General features: G+C 43.5%; 1 protein-coding gene across 1 annotated transcript in view; it reads right to left on the bottom strand.

Annotated features, from left to right (window-relative positions):
* Window positions 1-19,190, bottom strand: part of Znf704 (zinc finger protein 704) — a 183,253-nt gene that overhangs the window by 122,341 nt on the left and 41,722 nt on the right. Inside the window, exon 2 of the mRNA XM_021641349.2 lies at window positions 12,235-12,473. Coding sequence (XP_021497024.1) covers window positions 12,235-12,473 — 239 coding nt within the window. The remainder of the gene's footprint in view (window positions 1-12,234; window positions 12,474-19,190) is intronic.

Below are 19,190 nucleotides of genomic sequence, written 5' to 3'. Positions count from 1 at the left end.
GATTAAATAACTCGGGGCTTGGGAAGGAAAAAGGCAAACATCTAAACATCAAAGTTTCTGTTTAACATTTCTGTTCTTAGAAATTTTTTCCTTCATCCTCCCACAAAGACTGGGTTCTCTGAAGCTAATGGAGTTTGAATAATATGGAGACAAAGCCCCCATATTCACCTCCAATACAGGAGAATGAAGGAATTATGTCTGATGCTAATACAGGGCAACAGGGCTGACACCTAACAGAGCAACATCCTACCCCGCAAAGACACTGAGTCACTCTAAATGTAGCATTTGTTGGACACTATGTATACACAAATCAATCTCATTCTTGGACAGTTCCCCATGCTTCAAGAACTGACACAGAAACTTCATGCTACAGCTTTGCTAAGCAATCAAGCAAACTTCCAAACTGGTGCTTTCATTTCTGAGAGCAAACGAAGCCAGTATTAGCTCAGCTTAATTGGGCATGTCTCCACAGCAAGTGCAAGCACCAAAACTCCAATATAGTAACATCCTTCCACTCTCAAAGATGGCAACCCAAGGGTGACTCAGTGCCAAACACTGAGCCCCAAGACACCACACATATCAATGACAAGCTATGGAAAGCCTGTTCCTTGGCAGATGTTTTGGCCTGGCCTCCTGCCTGTCCAGAGCATAGAGGGGAATCCTGGGGCCCACCCTCTGGTGTTCTATGGACTACTGTTTGTCCCTACCGTGTGAAGTCTGTCATACAAAAGACGAATGAGACAGGAGACCCTCAAAGTCACTTGTGCTGGCCAAGGACTTAGTTTATCTGAGGAGTAAACACTTCTCCAGTGAGAGGAGTTGTTTTGTTAAGCAATGAGGGCAAAATACGGATTTTAAATATAGAAGGTCTTGGCCAGCACATCACAACTGTTATTTCTACATGGACATCCAACAGATATCTCAAATTAACCACACAATAAAAAGATCTGGCTCACTGACAAGCCAACATTTAGAGCGCAAAACACACAAGCTAGTTCAGCTACTAGTGGTGAGTCCTGCTTTGTGTATTTTTCATTCTCAGAGTAGTTGAGGCACACACACAAAAACCCTAATTACTGATGCCTCTTTTTATATCTACTACATAGATACACTGACCATATTGACTAATTTTGTAACTCAAGAAGCAAACACCAAAAAAACAGGTGAACATTTTTAAAGATGGCAAAGGCTTTTGCTTTTGTTTGTCTGGATGTATGCATGTGAGAGGGTGATATATTTGCACACATCTCTATATGCATGGAGAAGAGAAAGCTGTTGGGCGTCCGTGGTTAGTCTCCATTTTTCTCCCTTAAGACACGATCTCTCAGGCAGGTTCTTTGACCTCCCTACCCCCAAGGGAGGAGCAGTCCTGCTAGGCCACAGAGGAGGACTCTGCAGCCAGTCCTGAAGATACCTGATAAAACAGGGTCAGATGAAAGGGGAGGAGGTCCCCCCCATCAGTGGACTTGGAAAGGGGCAGGGAGGGGATGAGGGAGGGAGGGTGGAATTGGGAGGGAATGAGGGAGCGGGATACAGCTGAGATACAGAGTTAATAAAATGTAACTAATAATAAAAATAAAAAATAAAAGACACGCTCTCTCATGGAACCTGAGGCTAGGCTGGCAGACACAGTGATCTTCCTATCTCCCTCTCCCACGAGCTGAGGTCATAGGTACATACATGTATCTATTTTTTATACAACTGCTGAGATTCAAAACTGCTCATTTTTTTAATCTTTTTAAGACTGGGAAAAGTCTTCCCAAGTTTGAAAGAATCAAGCCCAAACTGTTAAGGTCTGCCACTATTCCTGCCACTGCCCCATGCTCTCTTGAGCTTTTGTTCTGATTAATATAACGAGGAAACCCTCGTTATTTCTCCTGGATTACTACAATGTCTAACTGTTCTTTTGCTTTTCCTGTCGGTACCTGCCTATTCTTCCTCCCCATCTTCTCATCCCCACAGGACGCCAATCAAACATTATCACCTAAATAGTTACCACTACCTAAAGATAAACATCAGGTTCTCTAGGTGCCAAGTTAATGTTAATTCTCAAGTCTAATCCCTTAATTCCGTAAAGGAACCCCCCCACCCCAAACAACTGGGAAGCTAATAGATACAGGATACAGTAACAACCGAAGCCCTTAAACTAATAAAGCCCTTGAACACAGGAGTCCGGAGTTTTCTATACTTGATATATTTGTTGCATTTCCCAGTTTGAAAGTCATATGCAGTAACTACCTTTTCTTGCTGCTGTATACGAAGAAAAAGCATAAACAGATGCCTTAGTTTCAGCCTGAAATATCTGTACTTCTGTAGGGTCACCACAGTGGGGACCACAGGGTACATGGTAACTAAAGAAGTTCTCTCAAGCCAAGAAATGGAGCTGCTCTAAGGTTTTTAAAGAACCAGAACTAGTGGTACCTGCTTAAGCTGGAATTTAAGCAGCTTTGTGACAAGTACACAAAATATCACCTGTGAGGGGCCACGCCGGAGGCTGCTGAAGACTTCCAACTAAGGCTATTTAATTCCAGGCTACACTGCTACCACAGTCATCACTAGCCACACAGGGATCACTTGAGACGTAGCTGGACCAAGCTGATAGACATTGCAGGACACAGGGCAAATTCTGCGGGGAAAAAAAGTGCAGCCTGCAAAAAAGAATGTACAATACCCCTCATAACTTCATTATGTATTGAAAAACCACTTGAGGCTGGATTAAATTTAGTACTTACAGCCAGCCATGGTGGGCGCACGCCTTTAACCCCAGCGCTTGAGGAGGCAGTGGCAGGCAGATTGCTGTGAGTTTAACGTCAGCCTGGTCTACACCAAAGTGAGTCCAGGACAGCCCAGGGCTACACAGGAAAAACAAAACAAAAACAAAAACAAAAACAAAAAACAAGAAAGCAAAATGTAATCACGGCTGGTCTTTCGCCTGTTCTTACAGTAGTGACTACACACTGCGAGGGTGCATGTGTAGCCCGTCCTCAGTCTCTTTGGGCAGTGCTCCTCCAGTGCTGGGTTTTGCTTTTTAAGATACTGGGAAATGAACCCAGGGCAAACACCATACCACAGTCTTCCAAGTGAAAGTCTTAAAATATATACATATTGATTGTCACGTGGCCTTTAGCAATACGAACAGCACAAAATCTCTGCTGTCGGGCTACGTGGAGAAGGGAGGCAAAAGAACTCAATTATTTCTATCACTGTTACAAAGCGAGACTGTTCAGGTCTCTGAACCTGTGTAGGAGATGATGTGTTGTATCGAATCTCCCCGTGAAGCGGCTCTGCAGAGGAAGACCACGACAGAGCACCGAAGCGGCTCTGCAGAGGAAGACCACGACAGAGCACCTCGGAATGCTGATGCTCCCTAAGTGCTGAGGGCTGCTCCCATTTGACATCCGCACAGGCCAGGGGCCCACCCTGCCCCAGTGCTGCTGGTCCACCAGCTTTGGATGGTTAAAGGTTCCCCCGTTTACTGCCGGAGACATTTCCACAGAAGGGTTTACTAGGTACACAAGAACATTTTGGAAAGAATGTTGCAAATTCTTTCCTGCAAATCTCTGAGTTCCACCCCTCAGAATTCTGCTTCATAACTACTCAGCTTGATCCAGAGGGAATAGCCTAATGTTCTAAATCCAAAATGCAATTCTCAACAGGCAGCATAATCTAATTAGACAGCAACCTACACTCGTGAGTAAATGGCTATAGTACACAGTTATTGGGAAACAGTGGATTTAATAAGTTACATGTAAAATGAGCACAAAAGCAGTGTGGCATTCTTTTTAAAACACACCCACCCATATCTACCCAGGCTTCCCTCCCGCCCCCAAATTCATGCGGCAATTTGTATCACAAAGCACAAGCTTTCTAAGTTAAAAATTAAGGAAACAAAGCCCTTATTACTGACAACCCTGTTGGTAAAGGAAAGGAAGTGGGGTCTGAGAGGGTCCTCTGTCTCGCCAGCTTCCTTGATGCTGCTGGAGAGCAGCAGTGGAGGAGAGGGCAGCGGATCTACATTTACATCTCAGTAGCCATCTGTGAGTGTCTGGCAGGAAGAGATAGCTGTCCTTTACAATAACAGACAGGAACTCCACCATCCTAGTCAGTGAGGTCTTGCTCCTGAGTAAGAAGAGAAGCTTGAATGACTTCCCTTTCCAGTGTGGTTTCAGATCTCCAGTCTTTCCTGGAAGGCTCTGACTTCGAGGTAACTAGACACTAGAAAGCATAAGTGTCCCTAGTCACTCAGGATCTGCCCATTGGCAGTATGATGCGACAGATGTGTACAGCTTCCACAGAGCATTTTGGCCTCTGGGTGGCAAAGAGAGGCAACAGTCACTCCTCACTTGAATTTCTGAAATGGTAGGACAAGCAGGGTGGGGAGGAAAAGGTTTCCTGGAAAAGCTATTTTTCTCTTTATGGACACTGTGTCAGTGAGCTAAAAGAGACACCAATCATACAGTATTGGTGCTTCTCCAACATCAGTGAGTATGTTTAAATTCTCCAAATACACATGCTTTAAAGAAAACTACTTAAAGTGACATTTCTCAGTGGTCTCACTTAGCTACAGAGCTGGGAACCTGACAAGTTCCAAGTGTGTATGAAACATTACATACCTCTCCCAGAAACTGGTGGTCTAAACTGAGATTCAGAAATAAAAGCCAGCAGTTTTGAATCCAGGTGTGGTGGCTCATTCCTGGGGAGGCTGTGGTGGGAGGCTGTGGTGAGAGGCTGCTGCCAGCTCAAGGCCAGCCTGGGCTCTATCTCAAACAATAAAGAAATGACAGAAATCCTGCTTTATCTCCTTTACCTCCAAATTTGTCACAGGAGACCTTGCTATAAAGGTACTGGAGGAAATGCAGACATCTAGGCTAGAAACAGTAGCCTAACTAGCTTCGGGTTTTTCACTGGACACAGGGAATATGGTTTATGGATTAGGTTACTTTCTAACTTTGAACTCAAAGGTTAAAAAGAAGCTGGATATGGTAGGAAGCGCTTTTGATCCCTCTCCTCCTGAAGCAGAAGCGGAAGATCTCAAGTTTGAAGCTATCCTGGTCCACGTAAGACTCAAAAGCACTCTCTCTCTCTCTCTCTTTCTCTCTCTCTCTCTTCCCCTCCCTCCCTCTCTGTCATACACACACACACACACAGGACCACTTGTCAAATACCGAGCTACATGTTCAAAGGCTAATGGAGTTTCTGAAGATGGTTTTCAGACTAGCATCTTTTATCTCTCTGTTAGATAGGTCTGTTAGAACCCCACAGAATAGGCACCACAATTACTTTTGTCTTCTTTCAATGGCGACCTAATCATCTGTCTGTCATATGCTAAAGAGCTGCCCTTAGGTCTAGGAACATTTGAAGTCAGTTTTTTTTTTGGGGGGGGGAGGGGTTGTTTTTCTTTTTCTTACTATAACTGGCTTGGTAATAGCATTCTTCGGCATTAGGGTTATAATTAGAAGTCAGTTATCGTTCTGCATAAGCAAACTGTAATTGCTGTTTGGATGAAGTCCAACAAATTTAGCCATCCGTACCTAAGAAAAGGCAATGTCTGACCCAAACAAAATAACAAATGCCATGCTCTAACAATCCAGATCGGTCATTATCAACCTGTGGGTCATGACCCCTTTGCAGGGTTGAAGGACCCTTTCACAGGGGTCACATAGCAGATATTTACGTTACAACTCACAACCCTAGCAAAATATCAGCTATAAAAATAGCAACAAAAATAATTTTATGGTTGAGGTCACCACAACATGAGGAACTATATTCAAGAGGGGCACTGTTAGGAAGGCTGAGAACCACTGTTCTAGATGATCAGTGTCTGCCTACCTGTGGGCTTTGTTTCCAGGATAGGGATCTAACGTTATTAAGTATTTTATGGCCATGCAGTTAACAAGGACAATAAATTATTAATACTCTCCTATAAACACAAAATCCCCATGGGGCCAGAAACATCCATGTATTTTCTACATGTGCTCCTTTGTGTTGTATTGACACTCCTGTGTCCTTCCACTCGTTTATGAAGTGGGAATTGAGACACCTACCCATAGCGTCTGTTATTTTCATCCTTCATCTGATGGCTGGATTTGCACCTATGTCTATAGAGTATCTTACATTCATCTCTCATTTAGAAAGTCTCCCCCCCCCCCCCCGATGTTGCACAAATAAGACAGCTCATCCAGCTGTCTATTTTCTGACCTGGTTCCAGCCTCCTCCATGACTCTGGGTAGGAATGAACTGGTAGTTTTAAGAGAAAAATAGGATAAGATCCATCCTTGTTAAACCAGCCAGTCATTTTCTATGGCGCACGATGCAGTGGCCCCCCTTCTACTTCACACTGTAGTTCAGCTGTCCATTTCTTTCATCTCAAGTCTCTCTCCATCTCAGCCCTAATTCCCATGACACCTTCCGGCCCTAATGAAGTACTATCCTGACTGGACTTCCTGTGTCCACTCTTGCCCCCCGTAGCCCATTGTACATAACCAAAGTGACCTTTCCTAGTGAACGTCTAGCATTGCCCCCTATAAAAATCACTTAAAAATGTCAGTTTAAGATGTAACACAACCAACATAACTAAATATGATCTGGTTCTGGACTCTCCCATCTCAGGCATCCACTAACTACTAAGGAACAAAGAAAATGGGTCACATCCATGGAATGGGGAATTACTTCAAGTTCAACATACGAAGTACTGCCAGGGCGGTGCATGTAGTGTAGATGAAACCTGAAGACACGGCTACTAAACTCCTGTCTATGTTCTTGAAGCCTGTTTTCTTCAACTCTCCGGAAAGATCAACGGAGTTTTTATTTTCCCTTAGGGATACCTTAAAGAGCGCACACTCAAATGAACTCATTCCTTATTCTTAATTCACAGCTACTTTTGGAAGAGGCTGGGCCTCATCTTTTGTGACTCCGCTGGCTGAGGAGAGGTTTGTAGACGTCAGTCCTTCCGAGGCTACCTTCTGCACGGTTAGCATCAACTCATTACATGCTGCCCTTGAATCAGAGCACCACTGCTAAGCATGCGTTCCCATCCACGCTCATGGTCCAGGTTTACCTTCATCCACTGACAAATAATGAGAAACCTCGGAAGACTTCAGTTCTCAATCAAGTCTACCCCTGCTTACCAGTCCTCCCAAAGAAACAGAGCTTTTTCCTGAAACCAATCAGCCCACACTGGTCGGGCCCCACAGCAAGGGGACTCTCCTGGCACCTCTACCCACTCCAGGTGGCTCAAAAGCGAGATGTGTTTCCTCTCCTGACTCAAAAGCATGACCCTTGGGACACTTGAAGCAACAGCCATTACTGCCTTTATTCATATTCGCTAACATTAAGAAGCCCGGCAAGGGGCCTGCACTGACATTCCTGGCTGCCAGAGAGAGCAGTCCCTGCTCCAGCCTCATGGCAGAGAACACTCAGAACAATGTTTCCAGCGGGAGAGGCAGTGACAGAATAGTGTTGACCAGTTCCAAGGCCAGAGTTAGGCTTCAAAAGCATCGCTGCACTTGCCTGGGGCCCAGGCATCACAAGCTGCACCGCACAGGGATCAGGAGAGCAGAGGCCAAGGCAGTCCTAGCAATGGGCTGTGGGACTGCTAGCGAACTTCATCCACCCTCCTTGTTCTTCCTCCCTAGCAGCCCAGCCTTGCTGCTCCCCTCCGCCCCCGCCTTCCCACAGCATTTCTGTATGCATTGCGTGCATGCTTAATTCTGTCTTGGCTCTTGGCTCTCAGATGGCCGAGCCTAGCATGTCTGGGGTAATAAATTTATACTTTCTAAAGCCAGCAACTTTTAAACAGGCTCCTGGAAAATTGCATTTTATAAAAATTTGTACATTTATCCACTTATAAGTGAGAATATACCATGTGTGTCTTTCTGATCCTGGGATCCCTCACTCAGGATGATCTTTTCTAGTTCGCACCATTTGCCTGAAAATTTCATTATTTCCTTGTTTTTAATTGCTGAGTAGTATTCCATTGTGTAAATGTACCACAATTTCTGCATACATTCTTCTGTTGAGGGACATCTGGGTTGTTTCCAGATTCTGGCTATTATGAATACAGCTGCAATGAACATAGCTGAGCAAATGTCCTTGTTGTATACTTGAGCATCTTTTGGATATATGCCTAGGAGTGGTATAGCTGGATCTTGACATATAATATAGGATAATCATACTAAAATCTGTACACCTAAAGAAGCTAAGCAAGGAGGAGGACCCTGGGTAAGATGATCAATCCTCATTCAGAAAGGCAAACGAGATGGACATCAGAAGAGGGAGAAAACAGGGAACAGGACAGGAGTCTACCACAGAGAACCTCTGAAAGAGTCTACCCAGCAGGGTATCAAAGCAGATGCTGAGAATCATAGCCAAACTTTGGGCAGAATGCAGCGAATCTCATGAAAGAAGGGGGAGATAGAAAGACCTGGAGGGCACAGGAGCTCTACAAGGAGAGCAACAAAACCAAAAATCTGGGTCATGGGTTCTTTTCTGAGACTGATACTCCAACCAAGGACCATGCATGGAGGTAACCTAGAACCCCTGCACACATGTAGCCCATGGCAGGTCAGTGTCCAAGTAGGCTCCCTAGTAAGGGGAACAGGGACTGTTTATGACAGGAACTCAGTGCCTGGCTCTTTGATCACTCCCTGAGGGAGGCAGCCTTACTAGGTCACAGTGGAAGAGAATGCAGACAGTCCTGATGAGACCTGATAGGTTAGGGTCAGATGGAAGGGGAGGAGGACCTCCCCTATCATCAGTGGACTCAGGAAGGGGCATGGGAGGAAAAGAGGGAGGGAGGGATTTGGAGGAGCCAAGGGAGGAGGCTATAGCTGGGATACAAAGTGAATAAATTGCAATAAAAAAATTTAAAAAGTTAAACACACACACAAAAGTTGTACATTAAACTCTCAGGTTTGAAGTTTTTCCTTGTCTACTTCATTCTTCTGTATCTTCAAAGGGATACTAAAAGCAACAACAACAAATCAGGCTTTTAAATGGATGTATCAATTTAATCACTCTCCTAATATTAAAGCATTCCCTTTACTTATAAATTCACCCAGTTCTGATGAGAAGGCAGACTATACTAAATAGTTTCTTGGACTTGGCTGTTTATATGTCCATCTATCTGACTGTGCTGTAAGCTTCTGGAGGGGAGCACCTCTCCCACTCATGTTTTAACAAGTTCTAGGTCACTGGTAGCAAGGACTCAATAGATAACCTGGTGATAAAGACAAGACTTGAAATCAGGGAATCCAATGGTTGGTCACAGAGATCAAGGTGGGACAAGATTCCCAGATCTCACCTGGAGATATGGAAAAGCAATTAACAAACACTGTTTTTACTGTACGAACCATAGGTAACAACACTTCCTTTTGTTCTTATAAACTACAGAAAGTAAGGAAAAGAGTCAGTAAGAATCACTACAGGTAATTTTAACTTGCCATGGAACTCTGCGCCACTGATACTACAGCCTAAACCAATCACCTGCCTCTATGGAGTACCCAAACCACAAAGTCTGGAATTACAAAAGTGATAGAAACTTGTGTAGATGAGACATTCATGTGTGGGTTACACATACACACACATATGTTAATTATAGGTCATAGTTAATAACAGATACAGACTTCCTCATTCTAATGCATTTCGCTACACTCCAGATTCACTCAAATATCAACAGATATGGCTGACGGCTATAATTGCCTATAATTGTCCTTCCTCCGATGTGATTCAAAGTTTCCTTACAACAAAATATCCATCTACTCAATCAAAAGTTGGCACTTCCTAAATAACCTAATGACTGTAAACAAACAGAAGAAAACGTCTGAGAATTAGATTATTCTGTGTAACGTGATTCCTTCATGACTATTTAATTAAAAAAGCAATTTGTTTCACCGAGGGTTAGCGTGTTTGTGATGATTACATTTTTACTGCGACAGTGAAAACAGGTGTGTGGGCGCAGAGGCCAGACAACGACACTTGAAGCAGCACTTCTCGTGGCACATTAATTCATCTAAATTATACCCTGTCGGTGGGGAACTCTTTTCCATATATTGATGAGTTAAGACGTAATTAATTTCTCCCTACACTGGCCTGAGTGGGATGCTGTGGTGTATAGCTAATAACGATAAAGAAGGAAACAGTCTGCAGCCCAGCATTAGACAAAAGAAAAGGAAAAGACCTTTTCCTTCCCAAGGTACCAGGGGTAAAATCAAGTTAAAGATGCGGGACGGGGGGGTGTGGCCTGGTGGGTAGAGTGCTTGTCTAGGATGCACAGAGCCTGGGTTCTTTTCCCAGCATGGCATAAACTCGGCATGGCGGCACACGTGGGGTGGGGGGGCTGGAAGCTCAGGATCATAGTTCGCTACCCAGTGAGGACTGGGCCAGCCTGAGCTATGTGAGAGCTGAGGTAAAACCAAACAGAAGGTGGAGCCTACAACAATCTATGAGAACATGAACTAATTCTAGGTCTTTTATTACGTGTGAAAGACTCCACGGGGAAATGGTTTGCACAGTCGGTCCTACAGAACGGCAAGTCAGCATGGAACCCTCAGACACTTTTCTTCTGACAGGCCTGGAAAGAACATAAAAGCACAGCTCTTCTTGTTCCCCGTTGCCAGCATGCCATTTGTCCTATGAGTCAGCCAAACGACACCCATGAGCTAAGCTAACGTGTGTACCTGCTTCAGGGCACTATAAAACACTTCAAAATGAAGGCACGGTAGAAACTAATCCTTAATAACTTAATTAAGCATCTCATACAAAAATCATACAAGAGCAAATAGTAACAAACAGCTGAACTGAAGTAAGAGATATACAAAACTGGCAAGCAGAGGTTGAAGAAAACAAAGAGGCCTGTAATTTTAGAAAGCATGACAATTTGGCAGCCGGATAGAGTAACATGTAATTTCCTAGAGAAGATATTCCCTCTATTTAATATAGAAAACAATGGAAATGCTAATTTCCTAACCATGAGCAGGTAGGAAAGGGTCACTCATTCCTGGCCCACCAGGTACTGTTTTCCTCTGGGGCTGTCAGCGATCACAAGACTTCCCAAGCAATAGCTTACAGAGCTCCGCAATAATCGTTTCTGGCATTAAAAATAAGCAATCTGTCTGCTGTAAGACAGGGCACTCCTCCTCATCTTCCAGGTACCCACAGACCCTCTAGAAGCAAGGGCACTGGGCACTGTTCTAGTCCAGAGACAGCAGGAACCAGAGGACTCCAAGCCCTGTGGCTGGGGCGTGGGGGGACTTTCTACATAGGGCCTCATGGAGAATCAGGAAGAGCAGTGGCAGGTCATGTGTGTATGCTCTACTCGGCTTCCATTCTGCCGTAAGAATACCCTTCAGCACTACTAGATAAGAGTTGAAAGAAAGGGGAGATGGGGGGAGGAGGCTAGGAGGAGTGAAGGAGGAAAAATTTCGGTCCGGATGTATTGTATGAGAGATGAATAAAAACAAGTTGAAAGAAAATCGTGTGATGATGCAGGTGTACATTTGTGCATGCGCGTGCGACAGGGTGAATGTAAGCTCGGGACACAACCTGAGCGTTGTGGTAGGGTAGAAGGGCCTCCCCTTCTCCCTTATTTGATGTTCACTGATACACACACCAGGCTAGCTGCCCATGAACTTCTGGCAATTCTCAATCGCACCGTGGGAGAACCAGCATTACAGATGTGCACAGCACCGCAGCCAACTTTACCCGGCCTCTGGGGATTGGAACTCAGGCCCTTATGCTTCCTGGGCGAGCACTCTACCCCGTGAGCCATCTCCCTCGCCCAGATAGATCTTGAAAAGATGCACATGACATCAACTAGACATCACTAAGCACTTTTACACACTGAAGGCTTTGCAGGTCACCAAAGGCCAGTCACATCGTCACCCTTTTTTTAACTGTCTGAATTGTTAAGCTCTCATCTCATAGTCCGCACAGAATGAAGCCAGGGCTAGTTAGCTTACAGTCATAATTTGCTATGCCCTCGCCTAGGATCTGAGCACATTTGCCTTCAAGTGCCTTCAACCTTACACAGCCCGTTTCACTCTGTTAATGTTTTCGCATTTACTTTTTCCTACAGTAGGTTTCAACTACGGCAGCTTCAGAGTCAAAGGAGCAGAGAGAACCTGACAGGCAACTCTTGCTCTGTTTGGACCCTGTGCAACAGAGACAAGATGGGTGGGCCTGCTCTCCCCCCATTTCCTGCAGGAGCAGGAACCGAATGCGACGGATGGTCCTCACCTTGCTGGAGGGACATCGATATTGGAGGAAACCACTTTCCGCTTCTGCTCGAGAAGGCAAACGGATCGAGTGTTTTCTTTCTCCTGGTCTAGGATCCGGTTGGCTTTTTTGGTATCCACTGTTTTCATGTCTTCCTCCATGGCCAATGGGAACAAGTGATGAGCTATCTTCTTGTTGGAGTCACGTTTTAAGTCCTCTGATTGAAATGTGAAGGTCATTTCTCTCTTAAAACTTCCCACCTGCAAAATACCACACAGAAAGAAGCTCTTAAAACAGTCTTAAGTTCTTTTCTGGCAGGCTGTAGTTGTGGAGAGGCCACACTCTCCTCCCTGTTTGTGGTAGTTAACTGTTTGACTGGGGGAAACAAAACACTAGCATTGCAGAGCTAGTTCAAGGCCAGCCTTGTCTACACGGAGTGTTCCAGGACAGCCAGGATTACACAGAGAAACCTTGTCTCAAAACAACAACAGAAATATAACAAACTCAAGAAATGCTTTTTTTTTTCAAGACTTGCAAGCACTACCTCTCTATGCTTTTATATTTTAATATTTTATATTATCATGCTTAATAGAAGACAGCTAATCTATAAAGGCAACCTATTTTGACTATACTGGCTTTAGTTTTAATGAATAAGGTATAAGACAAATATGAAATCAAAGCTCCATGAATTAAATCTCATTATTTCCAATTTTGGAGCCACTGGGAAAAAGTAAACAAAAGTAATGGTTTTTCTTGTTTGGTTTGGTTTGGTTTGGTTTGGTTTGGTTTGGTTTGGTTTGGTTTGGTTTGGTTTGGTTGGTTTGGTTTGGTTTTCCAAGACAGGGTTTCTCTCTGTAGCCTTGGCTGTCCTGGACTCGCTCTGTAGTCCAGGCTGGCCTTCAACTCACAGCAATCCACCTAACTATGCCTTTGCCTCCCAGAGTACTAGGATTAAAGGCATGCACCACCAGACTTAGCTTACAGTAAAGTTTTTATAAGGTAATTACCATTTACGAATCAACTCAGCAGCAAATTAACTCAATTCTTGAGTATAGCAAGAAGGGTCAAACTACCCAGTAATCTGAAATCTTGCCACTCAATGAAGTGTATTTTAAAATAAACGCACCAGGAAGACATTTCACAAACACATAATAAAACAAGCCGTTCTCTGCCTATTCAGTGAGGGTTTACCTAGCTTTTATGTGAAATACAAGCTATGCTTGCTTGATTCCACCAAGTTTACATAAAAATTAAAAGACCTTAGTCAGACATTTTTATTTACGAAGTTGAAAGCCATGAGCATAACACATTTTCACAGTAAAATGAAAATATGTTTGATAATAGCAAGAGTATGAAAACTCAGCTAAACATATGTACATGACAATCACAGGACTTTCCCAGACAAGGTAATTTCCAGAACTCAGGTGATCACCTGGACGGAGCCCAAGGGCTCTGTTTGCTCTTAGCCTTCCCAGTGATGGCAAGTGAAGACCGCCAGGGTTACAGGGTTGACCATGCCCCACTCCATAGAAGGCAGCCAGACATTCTGGGTCTACTTGACTTGGTTGTAGCATGATTTAGTGAAGTAAAGCCAGGGTCCTGGAAAGCTGAAGGATGCTTTAAAGCGTTGTTTAGATGATGCTCTCCTACAGCAGGGGAGCCAGAGCATGAGCTTCCAACAGGAATAAAGGCTCTGCAAAGCTACAGCTGAGTAAGTAAACAAATCACAAAGATTCTACATATCTGTCACTAATCACTCTACAGAAATCTTTTTGCTTTCAGCCTGAAGGGTGACAGGAAGGTGTCATTTTGCTTCGCAGTGGCCTGTTCCCAGCTTGCAACAGGAGACTTTAGACTCCAGGCAATGAAAGTGGGGCAGAGGCGTGATGTGGATGATTACCGGGAGCATCTCCCAAACGTACCACATGGATTAATGAGGTTCACAGCCAACAGTATTAAGATGAAAAAATAATTGATAAGCTATGCCTCTCTCTGGGACAAGTGGACCGTTTAAACAGCTCCCATCGAAATTCTAAAGCTGAAGACTGAAAAACTGCAGTTTTTAGCCTCGCAAGTATAAAGAAAAATCTGAGGCAAATAAATACAAGTAGAATAAATTTCCTGCAGAAATGATGTTATGCTCTTTGTGAAGGATACATGGTAAAAGAGGGTAATGATACTCTACAATGCAAGCTATGAATCTAGAAACACTTCCGGAACAAAAAACTCAACACTCGATAATAAGCAGAAATTTCAGCAATGGAATGAATTTCAGAGACAACTGAGTCTTTGTTTAAAAATTATTAGAAATGATCAAAAGACCAAAAATAACTACAAAAGTGAGTAAGAAATGTTACATCACTAATTGGAAGAGACACTGTCGCTCTCAGCTACTGCAAATGGACGCTAATTGGTCCTTCTGATAAGAAGGAAGGAAAAATAAATGGATCCCATTCATGGGATGTCTAGAGAGAGAAGCCTACAGTGACAGGATGACAACGGATAGCAGTCTGGGGCTCGGAATGGACACACTTGCTGACTGAAGGTGGTGGGAATGCTCTACAAACAGACCAAGGCAGTGGCGCAAAGCGGGATTTATTAAAGTCCACTGACGTGTACTCTTACAAGGGGACCCATGCTGTGAGCACACCGATTGAAAGGGGCCACAGAGGAGGGCATCCAAAGCAGCAACGTCTTTGTGGTGTAGGGGGCATGTGCCCAAGAACCCTTAGACCAGAAATGTGGAGACTGTGAGTAAAGGATGGAGCTATAAACTCAGGACAGGGCTATCCTAAGCGTGCTTTTGAACACTGCCACAAGCGGTGGCATGATTGTATCCTGCACTGGTGAAACAGGGCTAAAATCTAGTCCCCATTCAAACCAGGTCTTCAAGCTTCCTCAACTGTACAAAAGACCATTCTTCCCGATTCATTCACCCAGAAAGGAACTTTTTGTTCATCTGCTCCAAAGCACCTTTTCACCCCTATGTTTTCATAGCCTAGGTGTTCCTGGAGATCCTTTGAACCTGATGTCAATTAATTAGACAACCGATAAATACAAACCAGTGTTCTCTCAATGGAAATGACACCATCTGAGAAATTACTGAATGCTACGGGCTCTAAATAGGCAAATAATTTCACCAATGATAGTTAGAAACAACAGTAACAAAAAATGTGAGTGCAACCAAACCAACAAAAGCATCAATTCTCTCTCTCTCTCTCTCTCTCTCTCTCTCTCTCTCTCTCTCTCTCTCTCTCTGTGTGTGTGGGGGGGGGGGGTACGTGCGCATCAAAGAAAGGTGGGCTAGATTCTCTTAGGTATCCCGAAGTGGCTAGGACTGGGTAAAAAGAACAGCTTCTTCCAGAAAGGGTCCTAATTACAGGAAACAGCTGATTTTTGAAACCCTCAAAAATATGTGCCTGTTTATCTTGCTGGAGTCTGAGTATCTCCAAGCCTCTGGGTTCACCACTGAGTCACCTTAAACACTCATCCAGGAAAATGCTGAAGCATATGAAAAATAGGAAACTGGAGGGAGGTGCCGCATGCTATGACTGGCAACACGGGCAATGATCTGGTTCCCTACACAGACTCGGGCACCACTGGCAACAGAAACCCTGAGAGAATTTCCTTGGCAAAGAGATTCAGTGACCTGCAAACACAGTTTTAATCATACTTCTGAGGAAGAGAGCTACCCTGCCTCCTCAGCCACAGGTAAAGCTACCAAACTGCAATCCTGTAAGACAGGGAATGTGGGGAAATAGCAAGATGGAAGATGAGTGATTCTAGGGAAAAATAATACAAAACAGAGATTTTGGAACCCCTGTCAGGTAGATTTTTAAGGACCAGCTTTTCCTGTACAAGAAACGGCTATCGTGGCTGTTGCAAGTGGATGAGATGGGAGCAGAGGATAAAGAAACTGAGCATCCCCAAATGTTCCAGTTCTCAAAGTTTTTCAGCACTGACATGATACTACGGGCAGAAATCGTGCACCAACAAGTGTGTTTTGAGAACAAGTACTATAGATACTATGTAAAATGCCCCTGGCTATGTATATGCAATGGTCATATGAAATGAGCTCTAAGTTTGGCCTTGAGACCTGTCTGTGATATGTATATGCAAATATTCCAAACTCCTGAAAGTCCAAATCTAAAACTCTTCTAGCCCTACACCTTCCTTTCAGATGAGGGATAACCTACCTGGAGTATTGGGTCCAGGGTGTCCCATCTTTAAATGTCACTAATGAACTGGAGGAGGACAACAGGATGGTCTGACAAAGGACCTGCCCTGCCTGGCAGGGTATGGCCAGAGGGTATGAAGCAGCTCTGTAGGCTGAGAAGGGATTCTTTGAAAGCAGTACCACGGTTCCTCCAGAGCTAGCCTGGGTCTGTGGTGCCCATCTGAGCCGAGCCTCTCTTGGCAATCCTGCTTCCATCCTCTTAATTTCTCTCTTCCTCTTTGCACTGTGTTACCACAGGGTGATACAATATTTGTATCTACAGTAAATCTTTACATTCAATTGCATTTTTAGGAAGGCCTGAGCAGAGGGAATTAAGCACAAGGAATGCCACCAGCCTCTTGCCGCACTGTAATATTTCTCTTTCCAAAGTTTCTACATTGGAATGTATTTTTATCTTCTGTGTCTGACTTGTCATTGCTTCTTTACCACAAAAACATACACTTTTTAAGGTTTCAATGAAAATACATATAAGTCAGTAAAAGCTTCTCATTCTTCACCTTACTCAGCCAGGCCAGGCCTCCACAGAACAGCTTTTAACACCTTACCACACAACCTCAGCTGCTCTACAGTGTGTTCTTTCCTGTGTGTCCACACAGTGTACATGGAGAACTGAGGTGTGGGTACAATTGTGCTCCACCTGTTCTTCAGACTGACTGCTTACCTGCACAAGCTGTTGTGGGCATCTCTTCATGACAGAGCCACTATATTTCTGCATTTTGAACGTATTTCATACAATGGCTTTTTGCCAGTTTCTCCATAAATGTTAACGTACTTTTAATTTTTTTTATTATTGAAAGTAATGAGCGTGTCTGTGCATGTATCTTTATGTGCTTGTTCAAAAATGTCATAGGAAAGATTTCTGAAGAGAATTGCTGAATCAAGCCACCTAAAGTTCATGAACAAGCACAACATAGCCTCACACGGTGGTCATTACAAGGTATCCACACTCTAACAAAGGGAACAGGTTCGCTTTCCAGCTATGTATAAACACAAGCAAGCTACAGCCAACAATGGACATGATTTCTCTGACTTTAAAGAACAAACAGTATGCCCAAAGCCATACACGTTGGAGAACTGAAGACTGCATGGGCCTAGAGGTCTCGTTTAGTTCATATATAACAAAGTACACACATTTGCAAAGAGCATGTACAATGTAAGTAATAACATAACATTTCTATTTTACAAACAGGAAAATTAAAATGATGAAGTTGGCTTTTTTTTTTTTTTTTAACTTTAAACATTTGCTCCTCCTGCCTCCACATCCCCAGTTCTAGGATTTCAGGTCTGCACCATGACACCTAGTTCATGTGGTGCTGGGGGAATCAAACCCAGAGCATGGTAATCAAGCACACTGCCCACTAAGAAGTCCCTGGCTCCTCTTTATGCTCTCTACCCTGAGAGGTTAAGTAGAACTCTTAAATACTATCGACAGGAACATTCAAAGTTGAGAAGGCTGCCTGGAATAACTAACTAAATAAGCTAAATCTGTGTACAGCAACACTACATTTAAGTAGAGGGGAAAAAGAACACACGAAGATGTTTATCACAGAAAAGCTTGCAGTATTTTCAAAAAGTTATGTAAAACTCATTAACATCATCAGTCAAATAAATGCATGGAAAGAAACAGAGTATACTGGCCATAAAACGAATATTACAAATGACTTTATGTAAGAAGATTTCAGAGAGGAGAAATATGTATAGGTAAAAGAAGAAATCATTCTGAAAGGGAACTTTAAATGTTAACAAATGTGTTCATTATATGTGTTCGGATATATGCATAGGCCAAGTTTTCTATCTGGTTTACAGTTTTCAGTATCCAGATGTAATTAGATATTTTAGAACTTGTATTATATAATTATCCATATATATATGGATATATATATATATAATCTAGAATTTATATATTATCTTTTGTCTACTGGTTCTCCATAATTAATGAATATATGTTTCTTAAAGGAGCAATAAGTCACTTCAAATAATGTCCCACTGGTACTATTTGGTCCCCTGCCCATCAGCATCCCTGAGTTAGCCTGCACTATAGTACGCCTTCTCCAGGCCCTGCCTCCCCCAACAGAGAACCCTCCATACTCATCACAGACACACATTATACAGGGTAATTTCTGCACGAGAACAAAGCTTCGATGTTCAATTATATGAAAATACTACCAATTACCAATTACCAACCGACAAATACAACTCAGACTCTTCACTCCAGTGAGCAGCTTTTGTTGTTCTGAAGAAAATAACCAGCGCATGTATAAACATAATGCATTTGGGTGAGTCACAATTTTTTTTAACAAGTTCACAGCATCCATTTAAAGTCTTGGATGCCTGTAAATGTTCTTGGGTTGGCACTGGAGTACATCAGTCTTTCCTGATTAAAAAAATAATAATTTTTTTTCTGCTTCCAGAAAAATGGTAAGCGCATGTGTCACAAAGAACAGCCCACATACCTGACCCACAGTTCTGACCCAAGGGCCCTTTCTTCCTGACACATTCCCTCTGCATTTGGAGTACCGAGGAGATGCCAAAAGTATGTGTTAACTTGAGACTGTTACTCATCCCCGCCCAGTCAGACGTGAGGAGCTGGCTCCAGAGCAACCGCATTTCCAGGAACAGTTTGCATAAAGCTACCCTGCTGCCTTCTGAGACTTTCTGAATAAGAAGGAATTATTGCAGAAACGCTGAGAAACAGCCTGAAGTTCAAGCCACAAGGAAAACACCGTGAGGAACAGGCAGG

Source organism: Meriones unguiculatus, chromosome 6 (assembly GCF_030254825.1).
Source record: "Meriones unguiculatus strain TT.TT164.6M chromosome 6, Bangor_MerUng_6.1, whole genome shotgun sequence".
Lineage (NCBI taxonomy): Eukaryota > Metazoa > Chordata > Mammalia > Rodentia > Muridae > Meriones > Meriones unguiculatus.
This window is presented reverse-complemented; position numbering and strand designations above follow the sequence as displayed.